The 23244-nt window shown below is 39.3% G+C and overlaps 1 protein-coding gene and 1 pseudogene across 1 annotated transcript; both read left to right on the top strand.

Moving 5' to 3' along the window:
* Positions 1-364: 364 nt before the first annotated feature.
* LOC103452800 (RING-H2 finger protein ATL16-like) lies at positions 365-2082 on the top strand. Its single transcript, XM_008392338.4, has one exon. It carries the CDS (start codon positions 865-867, stop codon positions 1939-1941), a length of 1077 nt encoding a protein of 358 aa, XP_008390560.3. The 5' UTR covers positions 365-864; the 3' UTR covers positions 1942-2082.
* Positions 2083-10179: 8097 nt separating this feature from the next.
* On the top strand, positions 10180-22437 carry LOC103432277 (electron transfer flavoprotein subunit beta, mitochondrial-like; annotated as a pseudogene).
* The last annotated feature ends 807 nt before the right edge of the window (positions 22438-23244 follow it).

The following is a 23244-nucleotide window of genomic DNA, read 5'->3' as shown; positions in this document are numbered from 1 at the left end:
AAAAATAAACACGTTAATCAACATTCAAGTAATAGTTCAATCATCAATTTTCACGTTATTTAATTTACAAAATTTTATTACGCATTTAATTTTCCTAGCATTACCTTTTAATATATAACATTGTATCTCTGTACCATACGTTTCTGTAACATAAATTTTAAAATAATAACGTACATATATCGAGACACTTAAGCAATTTTTCTTGGGGGTGTGATATCCACACACCCCATTTTACTTCTCACACATCCTTTTAATTTTCGGCCGTCGGATCGGATGAATTGAAGAAGATCAACGAACAGAAATTAACAAGGGATGTGTGGGAAGTAATTTGGGGTGTGTGGATAGCACACCCCTTTTTCTTGCCAAACTTCTCGTGGGAAGGCAAGAGAAAATCACCAACTACGCGTAAGAACTCACAGTCTGAGTCCTCTCAACTCCGAGTCTCCCCAACCTTAAAACGAAAAAGTTGGGCAGAAAGCACATTTTCAATGAATTGCAGGCTACTTCCATGTCCCTCATCATTTATTTCCACCTGGTTTTCCTCTTTTTCTCTCATTTCATTACTTCTAGCTCATTCTTCCATTTTACTTTAAAGTTTAAACCCACCTTTCCTTCCAACCTTCATCAACTCAAAACTGAAAAAAATATGGGTTTTCTAGATCCTTGGAAATCTCACTTCTTGTGAGTTTCATGTTTTTTTTTTTTTTTTTTGTGTATTTTTCTTGTCTTGGAGGAGTGGTTTTGAACTGGGGACATCAGGTGCGAGGGTGAATTTTTTTTTTTTTTTTTTTTTGTTCCTGTATAAGTTTCAAGATTTAAGAAAAAACCCCATTTATTTTATTGTTCATAGCCTCATTTTTTTTCATGGATCTTGGAAGCAAAAGCTATTTGATCCATGTGTCACAAGCTTTTCCTCCATCAACAACTCCAGGAAGCTCCATTTTTGGAACTCCGATTCACCATCCCGACACAAGCTTCCCCATTATAGCAGTTGCCGGAATAGGAATTGTAGCCACAGCTTTCTTGCTCGTCAGCTACTACATCTTTGTTATCAAATGCTGCCTCAACTGGCACCGTGTCGACATCCTCAGGCGATTCTCATTGTCGCGCAATAGGCGGGACGAAGACCAGCTCATGGTCTACTCCCCCCGTGTAGAGACCCGGGGGCTCGACGAAGCAGTGATCAGATCAATCCCATTGTTGCAATTCAAGAAAGATGGAAATTACATAGGAATGGGAGAGGGAAGCTTTTGCGAGTGTGCGGTTTGCTTGAATGAGTTTCAAGAAGACGAGAAGCTTCGAATCATACCGAATTGCAGCCACGTTTTCCACATTGATTGTATTGATGTTTGGCTTCAAGGCAATGCCAATTGCCCACTTTGTAGAACAAGCATTTCAACCACACCCAGATTTCCTTTTGATCGAACTGTCGCTCCAAGCTCTTCGCCCCAAGATCCAAGTCCTTACGCAGGTAGCCTCAGTGGAGGCGATGAAGACTACGTGGTTATTGAATTGAGCAACGATAACACGATGGATCATGCAATGCTTGGAAGACAAGGAAGATCGAATTCCGGGGAGTTATCACTATCAGTAAGATCTATTAGTCCTTCACCAAGGAAATTGGAACACAGAGTTTTGCCCAAGAAATTTGAGAGAAAATTTCACAACAAGATTACAAGCATGGGGGATGAATGCATTGATATCAGAGGGAAAGATGATCAGTTTTTAATCCAACCAATAAGGAGGTCTTTCTCAATGGACTCATCAGCTGATAGGCAGCTTTATTTGGCAGTTCAAGCGGCAATGCAGCAGCAAAGGCAAGTCAGTGAGGTCAGTCCCACTGAAGGTTGCAGTAATGGTAGAGTTAGAAGATCTTTCTTTTCTTTTGGCAATGGTAGGGGATCTAGAAATGCAATTCTGCCTGTTTATTTGGAGCCATAAGACATATTTTTTGTTTGGACTTTTGCAATTTTTAGTGTTTTTGTGAGATAGAAATTTTAGATGTACTATTGGGAGGTTACATGATTTGTTAATGTTACATAGCCACATTCAATTGAAATTTGAAAGCATAGCTTTACTTTACCATCTTTTTCCTTTTTTGTCCCATTGGGACTTTTTTGTATTAATAATACTACGTTACGTTAAAAATTTCACGGCAACATTTCGAAGAGATCCAAAAAAAATTCCCGCTGATCAAAGTGTTGCAGATGACTTGGAAGACATTATTATTGGCATCATTGCTGAATCACCACTTTATATTTTCTAATTTTTTCAAAAGACCTTTTCCCACCTAATTGAATTGAATAATTGGGAGGCTCATTGTTGCTAATAGAGATACACAGACCAACCTCAAGAATCAAATTATTTTAGTGGAAAGAAAGAGGAATTTAGGATGGGGGAGGCCCCCTTTGTGTAGACCAACAAGCAGAATCCAAAGATTACAAAGCGTGTGAAAAGGGGGAAGGTCCCTTCCATTGATTAAGTTGGCAGAGATACATGGGTCCTCCTTATTCAAATTGCAAACAATCATATGATGAAGTGCCTTCCTGTGTGATGATCAATAATGCTAATGCTGGTACAAGGAAGCTATATGCTTTGTTATTATCTTATGTGTATGGTTGCTGTGGGGTTCTTTCCCTAATCATGTCTACAATTTTCCAGTCTGGAAGATTAACCTACTACTTACCTACAATATAATGAATATTATATCTCAATCATGCACATAGGGTGTTAATATAATTAGGTAAGAAAGTCAACTTTTTTTTTTTTCTAACTGCTGGATTAAATAAATGAAAGGAAAATTGATGAACAAGAGTTCTTACACATTAATTTAGTCTTGGATAAGAATCAACAATGCACTAGAACGCCCTTGTTGACGATCCAGATTCATGTTTAGTAATGTCTATCGTTTTAGTTTTATTTATCTGACAGTCAACAATAATAAAAGATATTTGAAAAGTTAAAAATAATGTAAAAATCAATCCATTTTTTTGTCTGCAAGAAATAATATATACAAGAGTTCATCTACTTGAAAAAATTAGTTCATTTGTCCTCAATTACTATTTTTATTCTCCCTTCAGACAGTGCATTTTCTTTTCTTTACATTACAATCAATAGTCGGTAGAGCAGGCAAATCTTCTGTCAAAATCTTGCATAGTTGGAAATATTCTGCGAGACTGTTGAACAAGAAGGGGTTGGTTAAGATTAGGGGTGGTTCGGTATGGGATACTGAACTAAAACCTTAGTTCCGATTCCCAAACCGAAATTTTCGGTATTTCCAATTTCAAGACTGTTTCCAAACCAAAATTTTTAGAATCCCGAAATAGTTTTGGTATTTCGGGACAATTGGGAATCCCGAAATATTTTTGGGCTTTTGGTGATTCTGTATTCCCAATTCCTATAACTATTATATTTTCATTGAAATAATCAGGTACATATTTCAAACATTGTTGTGCTTCTTGTTTTCCTTCGTTTCGTGATTGTTCTTCCATTACTAGTTTCAACTTCATACTCCTGATGAGTTACCTGGCTTGAAGTTGAGGAGGTAGAAGGAATAATGCATGAATTGATCAAATGATATCGGTAGGCAACATTAAACTCATAAACAACCATCAGTGCAACCGCAGATAAGTTTTATATGATATCTTCTTTTTTAGTACTGTGATGCATTTATAAGTTTATAACCTATAGAATAGAGTTGTTTTACCATTTAAGAATACACTAGAAGGCAAACCTATTACAGAAGTTATATACCTTTTTGTGATTCTATGGAATACTCATTACACTTCCGGTGTTTATGTTCTCTACTTTCTTCAACAACATTGACACTAGTGTTTGTGTTACTTCCAGTAAAGGTGACTCCTATCAATGAAATAGAATGACACATAACACATATCATAATCCTTCATATCTTTATGTTGCAGGGATGAAAAATAAAGTAACATGATTTTTTCATTATTGTGCCAACATGATTTATATATATTATTATTTGTGTGTGTGTGTGTGTGTGTGTGTGTATATAAAATAATTAAAAATATATATTTCGGTTCGGTATGGGAATACCGAAATATTGAGAAGACAATCCCGATTCCCATACTGAAATTTCGGTATTTTTTCGGGATAGCATACAAAAAATTTTGGGAAAATCGGTTTGGGATCGGTATTTTTTCGGTTTGGTTCGGGATTTTTGGGATTTTTTTCCACCCCTAGTTAAGATGTCAAAATAGCTTTCATGCCTCAGTTTTCACTGGCTTCGAGATATGCTCAAAATTTCCATAACGCAGTACTTTGAGTTGCCACTTCAGATTATACACACTGTTGTGTTGACTCTCATAAGACGAGGAGGAGTCATGTGGATTTGGATCCTCTCCTGAGCAGAGGGTCCGAATCCTGCTGACCAAGCAACACAGACCGTTGGATCAAATTTCAATGGTTATAATTATTATAATTTTTAGAGAACCTTTTTTGTTTGTAACCGTTGAACTTTGATCCAACGATCCTTGTTGCTTGGTCAGCAGCCTTCGTACCCTCTGCTCAAGAGATGATCCAAATGCGAGTCATGTAACAAAGAGTAGCTGTGTGTGATAAGATTGATGTGCGGTCAACACTTTGATGAGAGCCATGGTCTATGTGTCAGGTGGTTTGGATGTGAGAGTGTTCTTGAAATCTTTGATCAAGGCATGTGGTATGAGGCATGTTTGGTGGACTCTCATTTACATGTTGGATTTCACACTTTTGTTATATATACTGCAGATTTTTATTGCAAATGATCTCTGAAATTGACTCACACCATTAAGATGGTTCCTAAAATTAAAATTCGATCAATGTAATCCTTGAAAATAGGTGTCATAAATTAATGTGGTCCTTGTGTCACAATTCTATAAAAAAAAATTCCGTTATATGTTGATGTGGCACATAAATGAGTTCTACAAGTTTTTCTTTATCACAAATGGTCCCTAAATTGACCAACACTATCAAGATAGTCTCTGAAATTGAAAATCGAAAAATGTAGTCCTAGAATAGATGTCTCCAACCAATGTGGTCCTTCCATCGTAATATTGTAAAAAAATTTGCTATATGCTGATGTGGCACATAAATATTATTTGTTGAAGCAAATTGAACTAGCATGAGCATGATATGACTAACATAGACACAAAACAAATAATGTCATCCAGGAGAGACTTTTTCAATGTTTATGTTCGATATACCATGTGTCATAATATAAGTGAAGAAGAGTTTTTTTTTTCTTCTTTTTCAATCCGAACCGAAAATTTTCGTTCCAAGTCCGAACATTTCCTATTGAAAAATTCTAACAATTTTGGATGGCAACTGGAATGTACCTATTCAATCCGAAATTCTGAAATTTAGATCTAAAATTTCTCAAACTTAGTACTATAAATGAAACCATGCGTATTCTTATTTTATCACATTTATTGTTATATTTAGATATGTTTATTTCGTATTTTATTTATTTAATCATACTATTACATATTAAAAATGAAGAGTACAATCACACTAACTATTTTAACTTGTTTTTATGTCATACGCACACATAAGGCCTTTCACAGTGATTTAAGCGAATATGATACCTTATCTAGGAATTAGATGCCCCAAGTTTGATTTCTATAACATTACTATTACACTAGTGTGAGTTTAATATATTGGTACCGCACTCATGAGTAGGAGTGGTTCGATATGGGATACTGAACTAAAAAGCACAAACCAATTCCCAAACCAAACTCTTTCGGGACAAGATTATGAATACCAAAACTGAAACAAAAATTTCAGTATTTCGGGATCCCAAATCAAACCAAAACAAAGACAAATCCCCAATTTGTAAATCCCTAATTCGAGCCCTAATTCAAAAACAAGATATCCAAGCTTCCCCCAAACCCCCAGTTTGCAGCAATTGCACCATAAATTCCAACTCTTTAAGGGAATAGAATATGAATTACTTTTAAATTGGTAGAACAATTTGGAAGGCATGATAGAACCTGCAAAAAGTAATACCATATGGTTGAAAGGAGAGTGGAGAGAGAGAAGCGAGTGAAAGGAGAGTCGAGCGAGAGAGAAGCGAGTAAAATGAGAGGAGATAGAGCTAGTGAGTCAAGTGTTGGTGGCAAAACCACTGAGAGAAAGAGAGAGTTTGAGAGAGAAGATGCAGCTCTGAAAATTGAAATCGAGAGGAGAGAGATGAAATTGCATAAATGAGAAATGGTAGGCGGCTAGGGTTAATGAAAATGTTAAAGTATGAGTAACTAATAGTTATTAAGCATATAAATATATTTTCTGTATTATAATTTGACAAATCAAGAGTTGGCTCAGTGGTGAAGTTCCATGATTCTCCAAGGGGAGATTAGGGCTTCGAATCCTTGCGGCCTCATTTTTGAGGTAATTATCTAAAGTCGGTTCGGTTTGGGAAAACTGAAATCCACAAATGCTAGACCGAATACCAAACCGAACTGGACGGTTCGGGATAATAACCAAACCGAAAATTTTGGGCAATTTTTGGATAATTTCGGTTTGGGTTCGGTATGGATCTGGAATTTCGGGAATTTTTTCCAGCCCTACTCATAAGTTTGATATAGTGAACTTATGAGTTCAAAATTTTCAGTTCACTTAGAAGTGTGATTCCTTGATGATTTCAATATATTGGTAATGACACTCACTTTTTCTGCCCTACTATGGTCTTGTGGAAGGCCTAACGAGTAAAGATGTACAAACATCGCAGAAATTTAGAATAAATATTAAATAGTGGATACATAAAAGTTTAAAAAATTTCAAAGTCTTGCAAAATTGAGGAGATCCGAATTATGTTCTGAAATTCAGAGATAAAATTGATTCCGAATTTCCAATAAATTTTGATAATCCAATATTCCAATATTGGAACTAATATTTGATTCCGAAACTTTTTAAGATTGGCATTGGAATGCTTATTTCCCATCCGATCTAACCGAAAGTCACCCCTGTATCTCTCCACTTGTATCTTAAAATATGGTGTACCCCATATTTTGGGTACACTAAAAAATTTCTCGTCAACCATTACGATAAAATTAAGGAAGCATTTTGGCTCACAACGACTCTTAAAACATGACGTGCTAAAAATGGCAATTTTCAAAAAGATGGTGTTATCCACACACTCATTTGTACCTACCACACTCCTTGTTAATTTTTGGTATTGATCTTCTTCAATTCATTTGATTCGACAGCTAAAAATTAAGAGAGTATGTAAGAAGTAAAAATGAGTGTGTAAATAACACTACCCTTTTTAAAATTTCCTATTGGCAAGTGGTTTTTCACTTGTCATCAAATTGTGAAAAAGAAGAGAAAAAAAAGGATAAATTACATAAAACTACCTCAACTATAGGTCGAACCACAATCGCATACCTCATGTTTTAAACATTGCAATGTCATACCTCAACTTATGAATGCGTTGCATGTCAGACCTCCGTTAAATTTTCTGTCAATTTAGCTGTTAAATGATGATGTGGCAAGAGTGGGGTCCACTCTTTGTCTAATTGGATTAAAATATTGATAAAAATTCTTAATTTATTAATATTAATATTCATAAACCGTGAAAAAATATTAATATTAAAAAAAATAAAAAAAATATTTTTTTAATTCGAGGCTTAAGACTGCTGGAAAAGGGTATAGAGCCCTAAATTGAAGTGAAGCGAGGAAAGGGAGAAAGGGAGGAGTCTTCCTAAAGTCGTTTGTGAGAAAAAACACAACCTAGATACAAACCCTAAATTGAAGTAATTTTTGAAAAATCGAGTAAATCAAAGAGTTAAGTGAGAAGCTGGACTTTGGGACTGGAGGGTTTCCGATGCAAAGGCATTTAAATCCTGCTGGTGGATCGTAATCTCACTCTCACAGGCCATCTATAACAACTCCATCTTTGTTCGCACGAACTCATCTGGTCAGCCGCTAGTGGAGTACCCGAACCCGAACCACCTTCATTCTTCTGTTGATTTCACCGCCGACAATTGGGCCTCTCTTGTTTCTGATTCCCCGCGTGTTATGATCCCACATCAACTACACTTATGGGGGTGTAGGGATTCTTAAGCCCTTAGGGTCCTCCCACCTATTGGACTAGTATTTTGGGTTGGGCTTTTCCTTTGGACTTGAGTACCTAACATTGGTATCAGAGCCTAGGTTCTCGACGTTGCGGAGGGGGCGACTTGGAAAGGTCTACCTTAACGGGACGACCAAAGGGTACGCCGCCGTTAAGAGTGAAAGCCACCATAGTAAGGGTTGCCGTGGGCGTCGGTTTCCGAAGGGTGGTGTAATGTTATGATCCCACATCGACTACACTTATGGGGGTGTAGGGGTTCTTAAGTCCTTGGGGTCCTCCCACCTATTGGACTAGTCTTTTGGGTTGGGCTCTTCCTTTGGGCTTGAGTACCTAACATTGGTATCAGATCCTAGGTTCCCGATGCTGCGGATGGGGCGACCTGGAAAAGGCTACCTTAACGGGATGACCAAAGGGTGCGTCACCGTTAAGAGTGAAAGCCACTAGAGTAAGGGTCGTCGTGGGCGTCGGCTTCCGAAGGGTGGTGTAAAGTTATGATCCTACATCGACTACACTTATAGGGATGTAGGAGTTCTTAAGTCTTTGGAGTCCTCCCACCTATTGGACTAGTCTTTTGAATTAGGCTCTCTTCCCTTAGACTTGAGTACCTAACACCACGACTTTACTATACTGAACCGTGATTCGCAATCCTCTCGATTCAATCGTCGACGTTGGCAATATTGAGTTGGTCCCGAGATTCGCAGGTGGAAGGCAACTCGGGAAGATTGTACCTCCTCACCTCCAGCAGTCTTAAGGCCCACGAATAAAGAAATTATTTTTTCAATTTTTTTTTAACAATTTTCAGTTTTTCATTAATATTAATATTTTTTTGGGTTTAGGAATATTAGTATTAATAAATTAAGAATCTTTTATCAATATTTAATCCAGTTGGGCAAGAGTGGACCCACCCTTAGCACATCAATATTTAACAGTTAAATTGACAGAAAATTTAACGAACGTCTAATATTACAACGAATTAATAAATTAAGGTATATTATTGCAATGTTTAAAACAAGAAATTGTGGTTTGATCCGTAGTTAAGGTAGATATGTGTGATTTATCCCAAAGAAATATAAAATGGGAGCTCACACTTAGGGGTGGGTTCGGTTTAAATTGGTTCGGTTTTTTGCCAAAACTGAAACCAAACCGAAATTTCGGTTCGGTTCGGTTCGGTTCAATTTTTTTTCGGTTTTTTTTCGGTTCGGTTTTTTCCGGTTCGGTTTCGGTTTTTTGTTTTTATTTTTTTTCAAAAAATGAAAAACATTGAAATTTTAAATTTTAACATATCCAACACAATCATAACATAAACATTCTAACTAGAATCAAAGACAATGAAAATAAACATTTAAAGTTGAACTAAAATCATCAATCAAGTCTTTCAAAGTCCAAACTAACAACCTCACAACACAAAAATCACACAAAAATCGTACAAATGACTTAGAAAAGTTAAATTGTATGATGTTGTTCAAAGATCAGTGTTGTTTGCTTGTAACTGCATGTTGACAACTTGATTAGTAAAGGTAATGCGTGGGTGGATTTATTTAGTGTGTGTTGGATTCTTTTCCATCACAAATTACCCAAGTAATCTACCCGAAATAAATGTTTATGGATTATGTTACATGTTATATGAGAGTAAATTTGGAAAAGAAAGCTGGCGCAGAAGTAGACAGTGCTATGGAGATGGATGTAGGTACTTCGGGAAGATGTTTGGTTCCGGAACCTTATATGGGGGAGAAATAATAGGTTAGGATTTAGAGTTTTTATAGGCATTTTTTTAATATTTTGAGCTTAAATTTTGGCAACACATTGGGTTAGCACATTTTAACTTACAAATTGGGTTTAGAAAATAATACCCAAAACAAATAATTAAATAAAAAAAATTAATTTAATTAATTCGGTTCGGTTCGGTTTAGTTCGGTTTCTAGATCATTAAAACCGAACCGAACCAAAAGAATTCGGTTCGGTTCGGTTTTTTCAATTCGGTTAGGTTTTTTCGTTCGGTTCGGTTTTTTCGGTTTCGGTTCGGTTTGGTTTTCAGTTTTTTTCGGTTTTCGGTTTTTTGAACCCACCCCTACTCACAGTAAAGGAAAGTCGCGGCAGCATTTATCTACTAGTAGCAACCGCTAGGCTGCTAGCCAGCAATGCCGTTTCCATTTCTCTTTCCTCCTCCCCACTATTCTCTCACCGGATTATTATCCAATCCCAATCGCCATTACCATCTCAGTCCCACTCCCACCGGATACCATGAAGATGATGGTGGCATTAAAGCGCGTCGACGACTACGCCGTCAAAATCCGAGTCAAACCAGACAAGGCCAGCCAAGCCATTCCAAATCCAGTTCTTGTTTCGTTTCAGAATCATGTAATTCTAATCCAACAGTTTCAATACTTCCATTCCACAGAGCAGCGTGGAGACCCACAACGTGAAGATGTCGATGAACCCCTTCTGCGAGATTGCTTTGGAAGAGGCCCTCCGGATTAAAGAATCCGGGGCGGTGTCGGAGGTGGTGGCCCTCTCAATGGGACTAAAACAGTGCGTAGGTACGCTCAGGACATGACTGGCTATGGGCGCCGATAGGGGGATTCATGTGGAGATTGATGGCCCTCTCTACCCCTTATCCGTTGCTAAGCTTCTGAGAGCTCTCGTGGAGGTTGAGAAGCCTGGGCTTCTTATCCTGGGCAAACAGGTTAAATGTAACTTTCTTTTAGTTTTTAATGAGTTTAAAGATTTGGGTTTTGTGTGGGAGAACGTCGGGCTCCTTTGCATCAAAGTTCGAATCCCCATTCCCGTAGTCGAGATTAGATTAATTAGAATATCGCTTGAAAAATTAAAAGAGATATTGGGTTTTGTGGCTTTACATTGTTGGTATTGGTTTGAAGACGTGAAAATTTGATCTTTTATGCATAATTGAATGCTTGTGTAGGCTATCGATGATGATTGCAATCAAACGGGGAAAATGGTGGCAGGGCTGCTGAACTGGCCTCAGGGGACGTTTGCTTCAAAGGTTAGTTTTTTTTATCTCTTCATTCATTCAGCTAGAGAAGAAATGTACTTGCTTTGATTTTGTTTACTTTGGTTTCACGCTTCCTTGATTTTCTTTTGTTTGACATAATTAAACGTTTGAGGAATATATTAAGGTTTCAAATGTAGGTGAATATGAGACAAATTTTGAACTGCAGATGTTGTTTTGGGGGCTTTTAATCAACAACAACAACAACAAAGCCTTTTCCCACTAAGTGGGGTCGGCTATATGAATCCTAGAACGCCATTGCGCTCGGTTTTGTGTCATGTCCTCCGTTAGATCCAAGTACTCTAAGTCTTTTCTTAGAGTCTCTTCCAAAGTTTTCCTAGGTCTTCCTCTACCCCTTCGGCCCTGAACCTCTGTCCCGTAGTCACATCTTCGAACCGGAGCGTCAGTCGGCCTTCTTTGCCCATGTCCAAATCACCGAAACCGATTTTCTCTCATCTTTCCTTCAATTTCGGCTACTCCTACTTTACCTCGGATATCCTCATGCCCAATCTTATCCTTTCTCGTGTGCCCACACATCCCACGAAGCATCCTCATCTCCGCTACACCCATTTTGTGTACGTGTTGATGCTTCACCGTCCAACATTTTGTGCCATACAACATCATTGGCCTTATTGTCGTCCTATGAAATTTTCCCTTGAGCTTCAGTGGCCTACGACGGTCACATAACACGCCGGATGCACTCTTACACTTCATCCATCCAGCTCGTATTCTATGGTTGAGATCTCCATCTAATTCTCCGTTCTCTTGCAAGATAGATCCTAGGCAGCAAAAACGGTCGCTTTTTGTGATCTTTGCTAGATTGCTCCGGTCATTAGTGTGGATAAGTATATAAATGAATAGAGATAGGAAAGCAAACACAAGATGTACGTGGTTCACCCAGATTGGCTACGTCCACGGAATAGAAGAGTTCTCATTAATTGTGAAGAGTTTACACAAGTACATAGGTTCAAGCTCTCCTTTAGTGAGTACAAGTGAATGATTTAGTACAAATGACATTAGGAAATATTATGAGAGAATGATCTCGTAATCACGAAACTTCTAAGTATCGGAGTGTGGTATCGTCTTGACTTGCCTTATCTGTCTTATAGGTAGATGTGGCATCTTCTCTGGAAGTACTCTTCCTCCATCCAGGGGTGGTATCTTTAACTGGTGGAGATGCACAAGGTAATGTATCAATTTCACTTGAAGCTTACTTGTAGTTTCAGGCTTGGTCAAGCGCGATACAAACCATGTAGTAGGAGTCCCCCAAGTCGCCGAGCTAGGGGATTTGCTGAAAGAGGTGACAGACAAGGTAAGCAATCAGAGCTCCGGCTGATTGTTCACCTTCTCCCCATCTTGCAGCAGCATGAAGGATAAAGAGAAGAAAAATGAGAAGAGATGATATGGGATACTTTTGCTTTTGAAGAAGTAACTTTCCACAGGCTTATTCTTGAACTGAGCTGGAGGGTTTTCTGGTTTCCTCCAGAGCCGACTGAAGAATTTGAGGGTCAAAACAAGTCTATCAAATCTAGAGTACGTTCGACCCTGTTGATATGGGATACTTTTGCTTTTGACAGAGTAATGGATGTATCGGCACGTGTGCTGTTACGCTTGTCTCCACATGCTTCCTTGTATCCTTCGCACTTGCCCTATCTGTTCCTCAAGCAGATGCGGTATCTTCCCTGGAAACATAAGATGTTGAAGATGAGTACTCGAGAGCAATGCCAGGTAAGTAATCAGGTAAGGGGTTCCAGGCAGTCAGTTCCTGGCTGGAAGCTTGATGCCAAGTGCTGACTGATTGCTCTCTTTCTCCTTGTCTTGCAGGTAAAAACAAGGCCACAGGAAAAGACAGGGAAAAAGCATGATATGGGATACTCTTGCTTTTAACCCTGATGATATGAGATATTCTTGCTCTAGTATAGCTTGTTTGCAGAGGTATTATCGGGGGGAAAGAAAGCTGAATATTTCGAAAGGCTTCGTGGGGAGTGCCCTCTCAGATATGAGGAAGGGTTGAGCATTTTTGCAGGTCTGCCTGTCCGTTGGGGATGAAGGTCGACATATATAGGAGTCTCCCTAACAAGTAGTAATGCTATTCCTTTACCCTGCTTGGTCATAGCACAGTAGTGGGAGCTGCCAGCTTCACATGTTTTAACTCTGTCAGAGCATTTTGAAAAAGTGGTCTGTGGTATCTGGCTCTCGAGAAGTCTTCGACAGAATGCCCATAATTTCCGCAAAGCTGAGTGTGCGTGTGACAGGTGCTAACAAGGCTAGAAAAGTAGGTGCCTCTTCGATTTCTGAGATCGGCCCTCGTGGTCTCTAAACAGCCCAGCTTTTGAGAAAGCGAGCGTCTCTTCGATTGATTCGGAGAACGATGCATCTTCGATTTTTAAGAAAGCAATCATGCTGGGGGTCTGGCTCTCGAGATTCGGGGAGCAGTGTCACTTCGATTTTTGAGAAAGTAATCATGTTGGGAGTCTGGCTCTCGAGATTCGGAGGGCGGTGCCTCTTCGATTTTGGAGCAAGCAATCTTGTTGGGAGTGTTTTCTCGAATGTGAGTAAAGGTTGGGCATGTTTGCTAGTCTACCTTGCCACGAAGCACAGAGGTTGACACACAGGGACTTTCCAATTATCCAGCAGTGATACTGTTCCTTTACCCTTGTGGGTAATAATATGGTAGCTAGACCTTCAAAATTTATGGGTCTAAACTTTGTTAGTGCTGTTTCTTTGCTATTCTTTTACCTTTCTTGGTCAGAGCGATGTAGTGGGAGCTGCAAGCTTTACGTGCTCAATTTTGGCAGAGAACTTTGGCAAAGTTATCTGTGATACCCATGAGCTATTGTTGCGTGTGGGAAGTGGGTGATTGAACAGTAAGATTCATGTGTTTTCTACTTCCTCAGAAGTCTTCGACAGAATGCCCATAATTTCCGCAAAGCTGAGTGTGCGTGTGACAGGTGCTAACAAGGCTGGAAAAGTAGGTGCCTCTTCGATTTCTGAGATCGGCCCTCGTGGTCTCTGAGGAGCCCAGCTTTTGAGAAAGCGAGCGCCTCTTCGATTTCTGAGATTGGCCTTCGTGGTCTTTGAGCAACCTAACTTTTGAGAAAGCAAACGCCTCTTCGATTTCTGAGATCAACCTTCGTGGTCTCTAAGCAGCCCAGCTTTTGAGAAAGCAAACGCCTCTTCGATTTCTGAGCAGGTGCCTCTTCGATTTCTGAAGCTCCGTCGAGTGCAGATTTTTATAGGGGCTGGCATTAAGTTCCGAAGCACACTTGAATCTCCACCAGTAGAAGCTCCATTCTTGCCCTTCTAAGATCTTGATTTGTCCAACCTCTTCTCTCTTCAACACATTTGAAAATGTCTGGCCCCTCCGACCGTCGTTTTGACTTGAACCTTGTTGAAGAGGCAGCCCCGCCTTCTCCAGACAACATATGGCGCCCATCCTTCGTCTCTCCTACTGGTCCTCTTACCGTTGGGGATTCCGTGATGAAGAATGATATGACTGCTGCGGTGGTGGCCAGGAACCTTCTCACGCCCAAAGATAACAGACTACTTTCCAAACGGTCTGATGAGTTAGCTGTTAAGGATTCGCTGGCTCTCAGTGTTCAGTGTGCAGGTTCTGTGTCTAATATGGCCCAACGCCTATTTGCTCGAACCCGCCAAGTTGAATCATTGGCGGCTGAGGTGATGAGTCTCAAACAGGAGATTAGAGGGCTCAAGCATGAGAATAAACAGTTGCACCGGCTCGCACATGACTATGCTACAAACATGAAGAGGAAGCTTGACCAAATGAAGGAAACTGATGGTCAGGTTTTACTTGATCATCAGAGATTTGTGGGTTTGTTCCAAAGGCATTTATTGCCTTCGTCTTCTGGGGCTGTACCGCGTAATGAAGCTCCAAATGATCAACCTCTGATGCCTCCTCCTTCTAGGGTTCTGTCCAGTATTGAGGCTCCGAAAGATCCCCCTCCGGTGCCTTTTCTTTCTGGGGCTCTACCGACTGCTGAGACTTCTCCTAAGCAACCCTTGTGAAGGCTCCCTCTTGTTTGTTTATTACTCATGTATATGTACATATTTGTAGTTTATCGGGGATATCAATAAATAAGTTTTCCTTCATTTCAATGTATTGTGTTAAATTACACCAAAACCTTCTTCGCTAAGTTCTTTGAATTTTCTTTTGTTGAAGCTTGTATGTTGAAGCTTTCTGAGTGGAGCATGTAGGTTGGGGTAGTGTTCCCTTAATTTCCCGAGTGAGGAAAACTTCTCGGTTGGAGACTTGGAAAATCCAAGTCACTGAGTGGGATCGGCTATATGAATCTTAGAACGCCATTGTGCTCGGTCCTGTGTCATGTCCTTCGTTAGATCCAAGTACTCTAAGTCTTTTCTTAGAGTCTCTTCCAAAGTTTTCCTAGGTCTTCCTCTACCCCTTCGGCCCTGAACCTCTGTCCCATAGTCGCATCTTCTAATCGGAGCGTCAGTAGACCTTCGTTGCACATGTCCAAACCACCGTAACCGATTTTCTCTCATCTTGCCTTCAATTTCGGCTACTCCTACTTTACCCCGGATATCCTCATTCTTAATCTTATCCTTTCTCGTGTGCCCACACATCCAACGAAGCATCCTCATCTCCGCTACACCCATTTTATGTATGTGTTGATGCTTCACCGCCCAACATTCTGTGCCATACAGCATCGCTGGCCTTATTGCCGTCCTATAAAATTTTCCCTTGAGCTTCAGTGGCATACGGCGGTCACACAACACGCCGGATGCACTCTTCCACTTCATCCATCCAGCTTGTATTCTATGGTTGAGATCTCCATCTAATTCTCCGTTCTTTTGCAAGATAGATCCTAGGTAACGAAAACGGTCGCTCTTTGGTATTTCTTGATCTCCGATCCTCACCCCTAACTCGTTTTGGCCTCCATTTGCACTGAACTTGCACTCCATATATTCTGTCTTTGATCGGCTTAGGCGAAGACCTTTAGATTCCAGCACTTCTCTCCAAAGGTTAAGCTTTGCATTTACCCCTTCCTGAGTTTCATCTATCAACACTATATCGTCTGCGAAAAGCATACACCAAGGAATATCATCTTGAATATGTCCTGTTAACTCATCCATTACCAACGCAAAAAGGTAAGGACTTAAGGATGAGCCTTGATGTAATCCTACAGTTATGGGAAAGCTTTTGGTTTGTCCTTCATGAGTTCTTACGGCAGTCTTTGCTCCTTCATACATATCCTTTATAGCTTGGATATATGCTACTCGTACTCCTTTCTTCTCTAAAATCCTCCAAAGAATGTCTCTTGGGACCCTATCATACGCTTTTTCCAAATCTATAGACCATGTGTAAATCCTTTTTCCCATCTCTATATCTTTCCATCAATCTTCGTAAGAGATAGATTGCCTCCATGGTTGAGCGCCCTGGCATGAACCCGAATTGGTTGTCCGAAACCCGTGTCTCTTGCCTCAATCTATGCTCAATGACTCTCTCCCAGAGCTTCATTGTATGACTCATTAGCTTAATACCCCTATAGTTCATGCAATTTTGTATGTCGCCCTTATTCTTGTAGATAGGCACCAAAGTGCTCGTTCGCCACTCATTTGGCATCTTCTTCGTTTTCAAAATCCTATTGAAAAGGTCAGTGAGCCATGTTATACCTGTCTCTCCCAAAACTTTCCACACTTCGATTGGTATATCGTCTGGGCCTACTGCTTTTCTATGCTTCATCTTCTTCAAAGCTACAACCACTTCTTCCTTCCGGATTCTACGATAAAAAGAGTAGTTTCTACACTCTTCTGAGTTACTCAACTCCCCTAAAGAAGCACTCATTTCATGTCCTTCATTGAAAAGATTATGAAAATAACCTTTCCATCTGTCTTTAACCGCGTTCTCTGTAGCAAGAACCTTTCCATCCTCATCCTTGATGCACCTCACTTGGTTTAGGTCCTTTGTCTTCTTTTCCCTTGCTCTAGCTAATTTATAGATATCCAACTCTCCTTCTTTGGTATTTAGTCGCTTATACATATCGTCATAAGCCGCTAACTTAGCTTCTCTCACAGCTTTCTTCGCTTCTTGCTTCGCTTTTCTATACCTTTCACCATTTTCATCGGTCCTATCCTTGTATAAGGCTTTACAACATTCCTTCTTAGCCTTCACCTTTGTTTGTACCTCCTCATTCCACCACCAAGATTCCTTTTGGTGTGGGGCAAAACCTTTGGACTCTCCTAATACCTCTTTTGCTACTTTTCGAATACAACTAGCCATGGAATCCCACATTTGGCTAGCTTCCCTCTCTCTATCCCACACACACTGGGTGATTACTTTCTCTTTGAAAATGGCTTGTTTTTCTTCTTTTAGATTCCACCATCTAGTCCTTGGGCACTTCCAAGTCTTGTTCTTTTGTCTCACTCTTTTGATATGTACATCCATCACCAACAAGCGATGTTGATTAGCCACGCTCTCTCCTGGTATAACTTTGCAATCCTTACAAGTTATACGATCCCTTTTCCTCATTAGGAGAAAATCTATTTGTGTTTTTGACGACCCACTCTTGTAGGTGATCACATGTTCTTCTCTCTTCTTAAAGAAGGTGTTGGCTAAGAAGAGATCATATGCCATTGCAAAATCCAAGATAGCTTCCCCATCCTCGTTTCTCTCCCCAAAACCATGGCCACCATGGAAACCTCCATAGTTGCCTGTCTCCCTGCCCACGTGTCCATTTAAATCTCCTCCTATAAATAACTTCTCCGTCTGAGCAATTCCTTGCACCAAGTCTCCAAGGTCTTCCCAAAATTTCTCCTTCGAACTCGCATCCAACCCTACTTGAGGTGCGTACGCACTAATCACATTGATAAGTTCTTGTCCTATTACAATCTTGATTGCCATGATTCTATCTCCTACCCTCTTGACATGTACAACATCTTGTGTCAATGTCTTGTCCACGATGATGCCAACACCGTTTCTCGTTCTATTTGTGCCCGAATACCAAAGTTAAACCCTGAGTTTTCTAGATCCTTTGCCTTACTACCAACCCACTTAGTTTCTTGTAGGCACATAATATTTATCCTTCTCCTCACCATAACTTCCACTACTTCCATAGATTTTCCCGTTAAGGTTCCTATATTCCACGTTTCTAAACGCATTTTGCTCTCTTGAACTCTACCCTTCTGCCCTAGCTTCTTCACCCTCCCCCGTCTAATAGGATCAAAGTACTTCTTTTGTGTGTCCCGTGTAAAGTTGATAGGAGCATATGCTCCCAAACAACTTTGAGTGGAGTCGTTCGAAAAGAAGTTTCTATGGCCCCCTTGCTCATTTAACACTTCATCCGGGTGCCGATGGAGATACAGCGACCCTTGCTCATTTATCACTGTGCTCGGGCCACACAGCGCGCCACTTACGGGTGACGCCCTAGCTTTAGCGCGATTTTGTTCTGGATTCATTTTCATAAGGATTCGACGTGATCATGGAGTGCCGGCTGTCGACTACCTGACGCTCTCCCCCTCCTCCTTTATCCGGGCTTGGGACCGGCAATGTAAGATACATAGGCGGAGTTTTTTGGGGGCTTTTAATCGATTAATAAAAAATTTAATCTTTTTAGACTCTGAGTTAATAGTTGGTTGATATGAGTTTGTTGATGCTACATATTATCGGTTTCTAATTTGCCTTTTGTTCTCAAGGGTGAGCAAAGGTTTTGCTTTGCAATCCATTAAATTGTAGTTGGTGAGAAGCTCCACCCCATTTCTTAGTTTCATAGTTTAGTATCATGCAGCAGAGAGACTTCTAAAGAAGTTAATACCCTCGAAAGTTTGAGGTTAGGGAGGTGTTGGTCTCTCTATGCTTTCCAAATACATATGTTCTATAGATATCCCAATTGACCAGGATATGTATGGCTTCTGAGGGTCCTTATCGCATAGGCAATAACAAGTGGAAAAAATGGATATTCTGTTTTGCAAAACGTTTTTGCTTTGGTCAAGGTGAGTGTTAAAAGCATAGCAGGAGTGCCACAAGGCCAAATTGCGGATGAAAGGTTCTAATAGTGAAACAAGATTGTAAAGAACGTTAATTAAGGTGGCAAGAGTATAGTTAGAGGCATATATATTGATGTTGTCACATGTCATTCATCTTGAGTCTTGACAATCTGAGGATGTAGTTTCTGTCACTCAATATGCTTATTTCAAATTTCTTTCCTTCTAGGCTAGTCTTTGATTAAGTTCACTACGGTTGACGACATATTGGATCAGAGACTCTTGGTGTTTGAAGTACTGGGTGATGGGGGATCTGTTTTTACTAAAATCTATTTCTTCTATCTTTCATCTTTAAATCCCTGGTATTCCTAAATTGCATTTCTTTTCTTAAGGAATAAAGGCTTATTTTTTCTTTCTCTTTACTCTATCTTAAAGATATTATTCTTTTAGCCCAAACAAAGTTATCCTCCTTCTGTTGTATAAAAGAGATTGTTCTTCTTATAATTTCGTATTCCTGAGAATGTTTGTCCATTTAAAGTCTATGCATGTGTACTATTGTACATATCGTCGTACCCAGTGCACAAGGCTCCCGCTTTACGCAGGATCTGGGAGAGGTGAATGTCGGCTAGCCTTACCCCCATTTATGGAGAGGCTGCTCCCAAGTCTCGAACCCGAGACCTACCGCTCATGGGCGAAGGAACTTGCCATCGCACCAAGTGCGACCTCTTCATGTGTACTATTGTACATGCTTTGTAAAAATCTCTGTGTTTGTCATTGTTACTTATTTGCATGTGTTAAACTGTCTCTTCGACTTCACATTTAGTTTAGCGAAAAATGAGATGTATTGATAGTATTTTGTTCTATTCTGATTTTCATACATTATGAATTTATTCCTTTGACTAAATGTTTCCCGTAGGTTGTGCTGGATAAGGAGAAGCAGGTAGTGACAGTGGACCAAGAGGTGGATGGTGGTCTCGAGACTCTGTGTCTAGATTTTCCAGCAGTGATCACGTAAGTTTAAGATCTTCTTGCATATTCCTGTGTGGACACCTAGGACTTTTAGATGCATCTCTTTTTGCCTTCACTTGAATTTTGCTATATGTTTAGGGAATGGGAACATAAATTTATTTACTTTGATAGGACCAATTAAGTAATTGAAACAGCTTTCAAACTTCATTAACCCAACTTATTTACTTGATTAAAAAAACTTCCAAATTATTTTCTGAATTGAGGAGTAGTTCAATTTGAAGTTAGCGTTCGTGATTTCTATTATAAATAAATGACCATATCGTTTTTTTTCTTTGTATTTAACCGGAGAAACAGTTGCCACTTCCACAGCGTTATAAATTTCAGCAATCATGTCTTTCCATATCTAAGTAGTCCTATTTTCTCAATTATCCTTTAGAAGTTAACAGTTAACAAGCATCCACTTTTCTGTGTGTGGTTGTTCTATGCTGAAATTGAAATTGGAATTGGAATAATGCCTAAGTATGAAGAGATAGTCATGCTTCATCTCTCCAGTCTCTGTTCTTCCCCCCCCCCCCCCCCCCCCAAAAAAAAAAAAAAAAACTCTTTACACAAATTGAAAACTATTTAGACCAGTTAGCTTTTCAAAATAATATAATCTTTACACAAGTTAGATCAAACAGCTTCAATGGGTAAGATTATATATTTTATATTTTATATGTGCAATTCTGTTTCATTCAAATTTTCGCAATAAAGTTTATTGGGAAGATATGAAAGAAAGGTTTTAGAGCTGTCAGTATCCCTGATTATTGAAAACCGGAAAGAAGCTAAAAAGATGAAAGGTCCTTTTGTTGAACTGTGCAATGTCTCCTTTTCACCTCAAACTTTCCTTAGTCTGCCCCTTTAGGGCCTTCATAAATTCAATTCTACGTCCCCTTTGTTGTGGAGTAATTTTTCAAGGAGCTGGGAACTCCACATAAGCATTGATAGCTGCTGGTGGGAGAGTTCTCTATCCTCGCCCATATGCCAGAGTAGTTGAACCACCCTTGTGCCATTCTCAAACCATTTAGCTAGGGGCGTCACAGCTGCACCATGTTCACACAGTGGATTATTTGGAGGGAGAAATATGATCAAATTGATAGAGATGAACGGTTCAGACATAGATTAGTTTTCACCATAACTTTGTTTAGTCATGACATTTCCACTCGTGTAGATACCAGAATGCAGTTTATTTACTTATTTATTTATTCTGGTTACGTCGTTGGCCTAAACGCAAAGTACTAGACACAAATTAACTTGGGTCTGGTAATGCCAATCCAATCATCATGAAGATTACCCACGCTACTGGTATAACCCAACTTAACTAATAAATCTGCGGCGAATAATTGAACTCAGTGATGATACCAATCAAAGGATAATAGCTGAATCAACTCAATCAACAGCTTGAAATATCTCACTGGAACAGTTTGATCTAATGTTAGCCTTAAAACCCACCAGCCAACCACCATTGTAATCCTGGATTTGTCCCTCAGCACCTAGAACCATCGGGCCCTTACCTAGCCTAGGACAGTACACATTCAGCTTCAAGTAACCCTAAGGGAAGCGGCTTCCCAAGCCAATAAAGCTTGGGCACGTAAAGGTCTGCAAATAAGGACCTAGTTAACTTTGAACCAGTCCAAGGGTACAGTTGCCTGTTCTTTGGGAATTCGACAATTAAATGACATGGATCATATAAATTTAGTAGTGGTGGATCATATTGCGTCTTGAGAGATATGAATGAGTGTCAAAATGACAAAATTTTGATGATATTTTAAGTACACTTGTGACTTTTTGATGGAAATATATTTTGAAGGTTTCAACTTTATTATTTCATATTAGAATATTTGAGATATCAATTAGAGTAATGGACTGAAATCCAGCGAAAACATCAGCACATACATCACGATAGATGCTTGTCTAAACCTGATTTTCTGGTGGAAGATGTAGACTAACACTTATTTCTGTTACCGTCTTGCAGCACTGATTTGAGGCTAAACGACCTGAGGTATGCAACACTCCCAAGCATAATGAAAGAGAAATCGAAGGTCATAACGAAGTACACTCCACAGGATCTGAATGTGGAAATCAAATCCGATTTAGAACAGGTTCAAGTCGCTGAACCTCCCACGAGAAAAGCAGGGGTCCTCTTTTCTTCTGTGGACGAGCTGATTGACAAGCTTAAGAATGAAGCCCATGTCATTTAATTTTTCTGTCAGTACTTTGCTTCAAAGCTTTGCGCTGATCAAGCTACTGCTTCTGACTACTGGTAAGTGCCATTGTATGGGAATTCAAAGATTGACAAGTTTCAACTGCGATAGTGATCACCCGTTTAATAATGTATTTATTTATTTTTATAATTTTAATCCAAAGCTTAATAAGCTCTTAATCATCATACGACCTACCGAAAATGACCGCATTTGAGAGCATCTATACGTCTTTGCGGAGAATATGCTTTGGAATTATATTTATATGTTCTTCAGGTGAGTCACTGTTGATAAAGAAATTAAAGATTTGTAGTGATGCTTTGTGTTGCTATCTAAAGAGCTTTATCTTTTGAATGGATGATGAAAGAAAATTGTGGAAGACGTAAATTGCAGATTAACCAATCATTTGATAAATTGAATCGATATTTTACTAGGTTGTTCTTTGAGATGGGTTATTCTTGATCCATTGTGATCTTTAAGCACGTTATGTTTCGAGAATTGTTATTATCACTCTGAAGAAATCGTCATTTATTCTCTGAAGTGCGATTTCTATATTTTGTTGTTACAAAAGACTGCATGGGGTGTGATTTTTGAAATGCTAATAATCGTTAATTTTGCTAATAATCGTTAATTTTGATGTTTGATTCATGCTTGGTTAAAAATAATGATTTGACGTGAAGCTTGATGTTCAAGTAGTTGCGAACATTTCCTCTTACAGTCGAGCTTGCAGTTCGAATTCCTTTTTCCCCGCTAGCTTCCTTTGCAAGGAAAAAACCCGTTACCTTCCTTTTTTTTTTTTTTTTTTTTTTTTTTAATTTGGAAGCGTTTTAGTAATAGCTGTTCATTTGATGTACAGCATGATAAAATTATCTTTTGATGAAAAGATGTCACGCCTTACGAGTTCACTCATATATATATATATATATATATGGGTAAATTACATAAAATTACTTCAACTATTGGGTTATTAATAGTTTCATACCTTTTCTTTAAAA

This window comes from Malus domestica, chromosome 16, assembly GCF_042453785.1.
Source record: "Malus domestica chromosome 16, GDT2T_hap1".
Classification (NCBI taxonomy): Eukaryota; Viridiplantae; Streptophyta; class Magnoliopsida; order Rosales; family Rosaceae; genus Malus; species Malus domestica.
Note: the sequence above shows the minus strand (reverse complement) of the source record. Positions and strands in the feature narration are given on the sequence as shown.

Coding starts and splice junctions, on each gene's coding strand:
- LOC103452800 (XM_008392338.4), top strand. CDS start 865: ATGGATCTTGGAAGCAAAAGCTATTTGATCCATGTGTCACAAGCTTTT.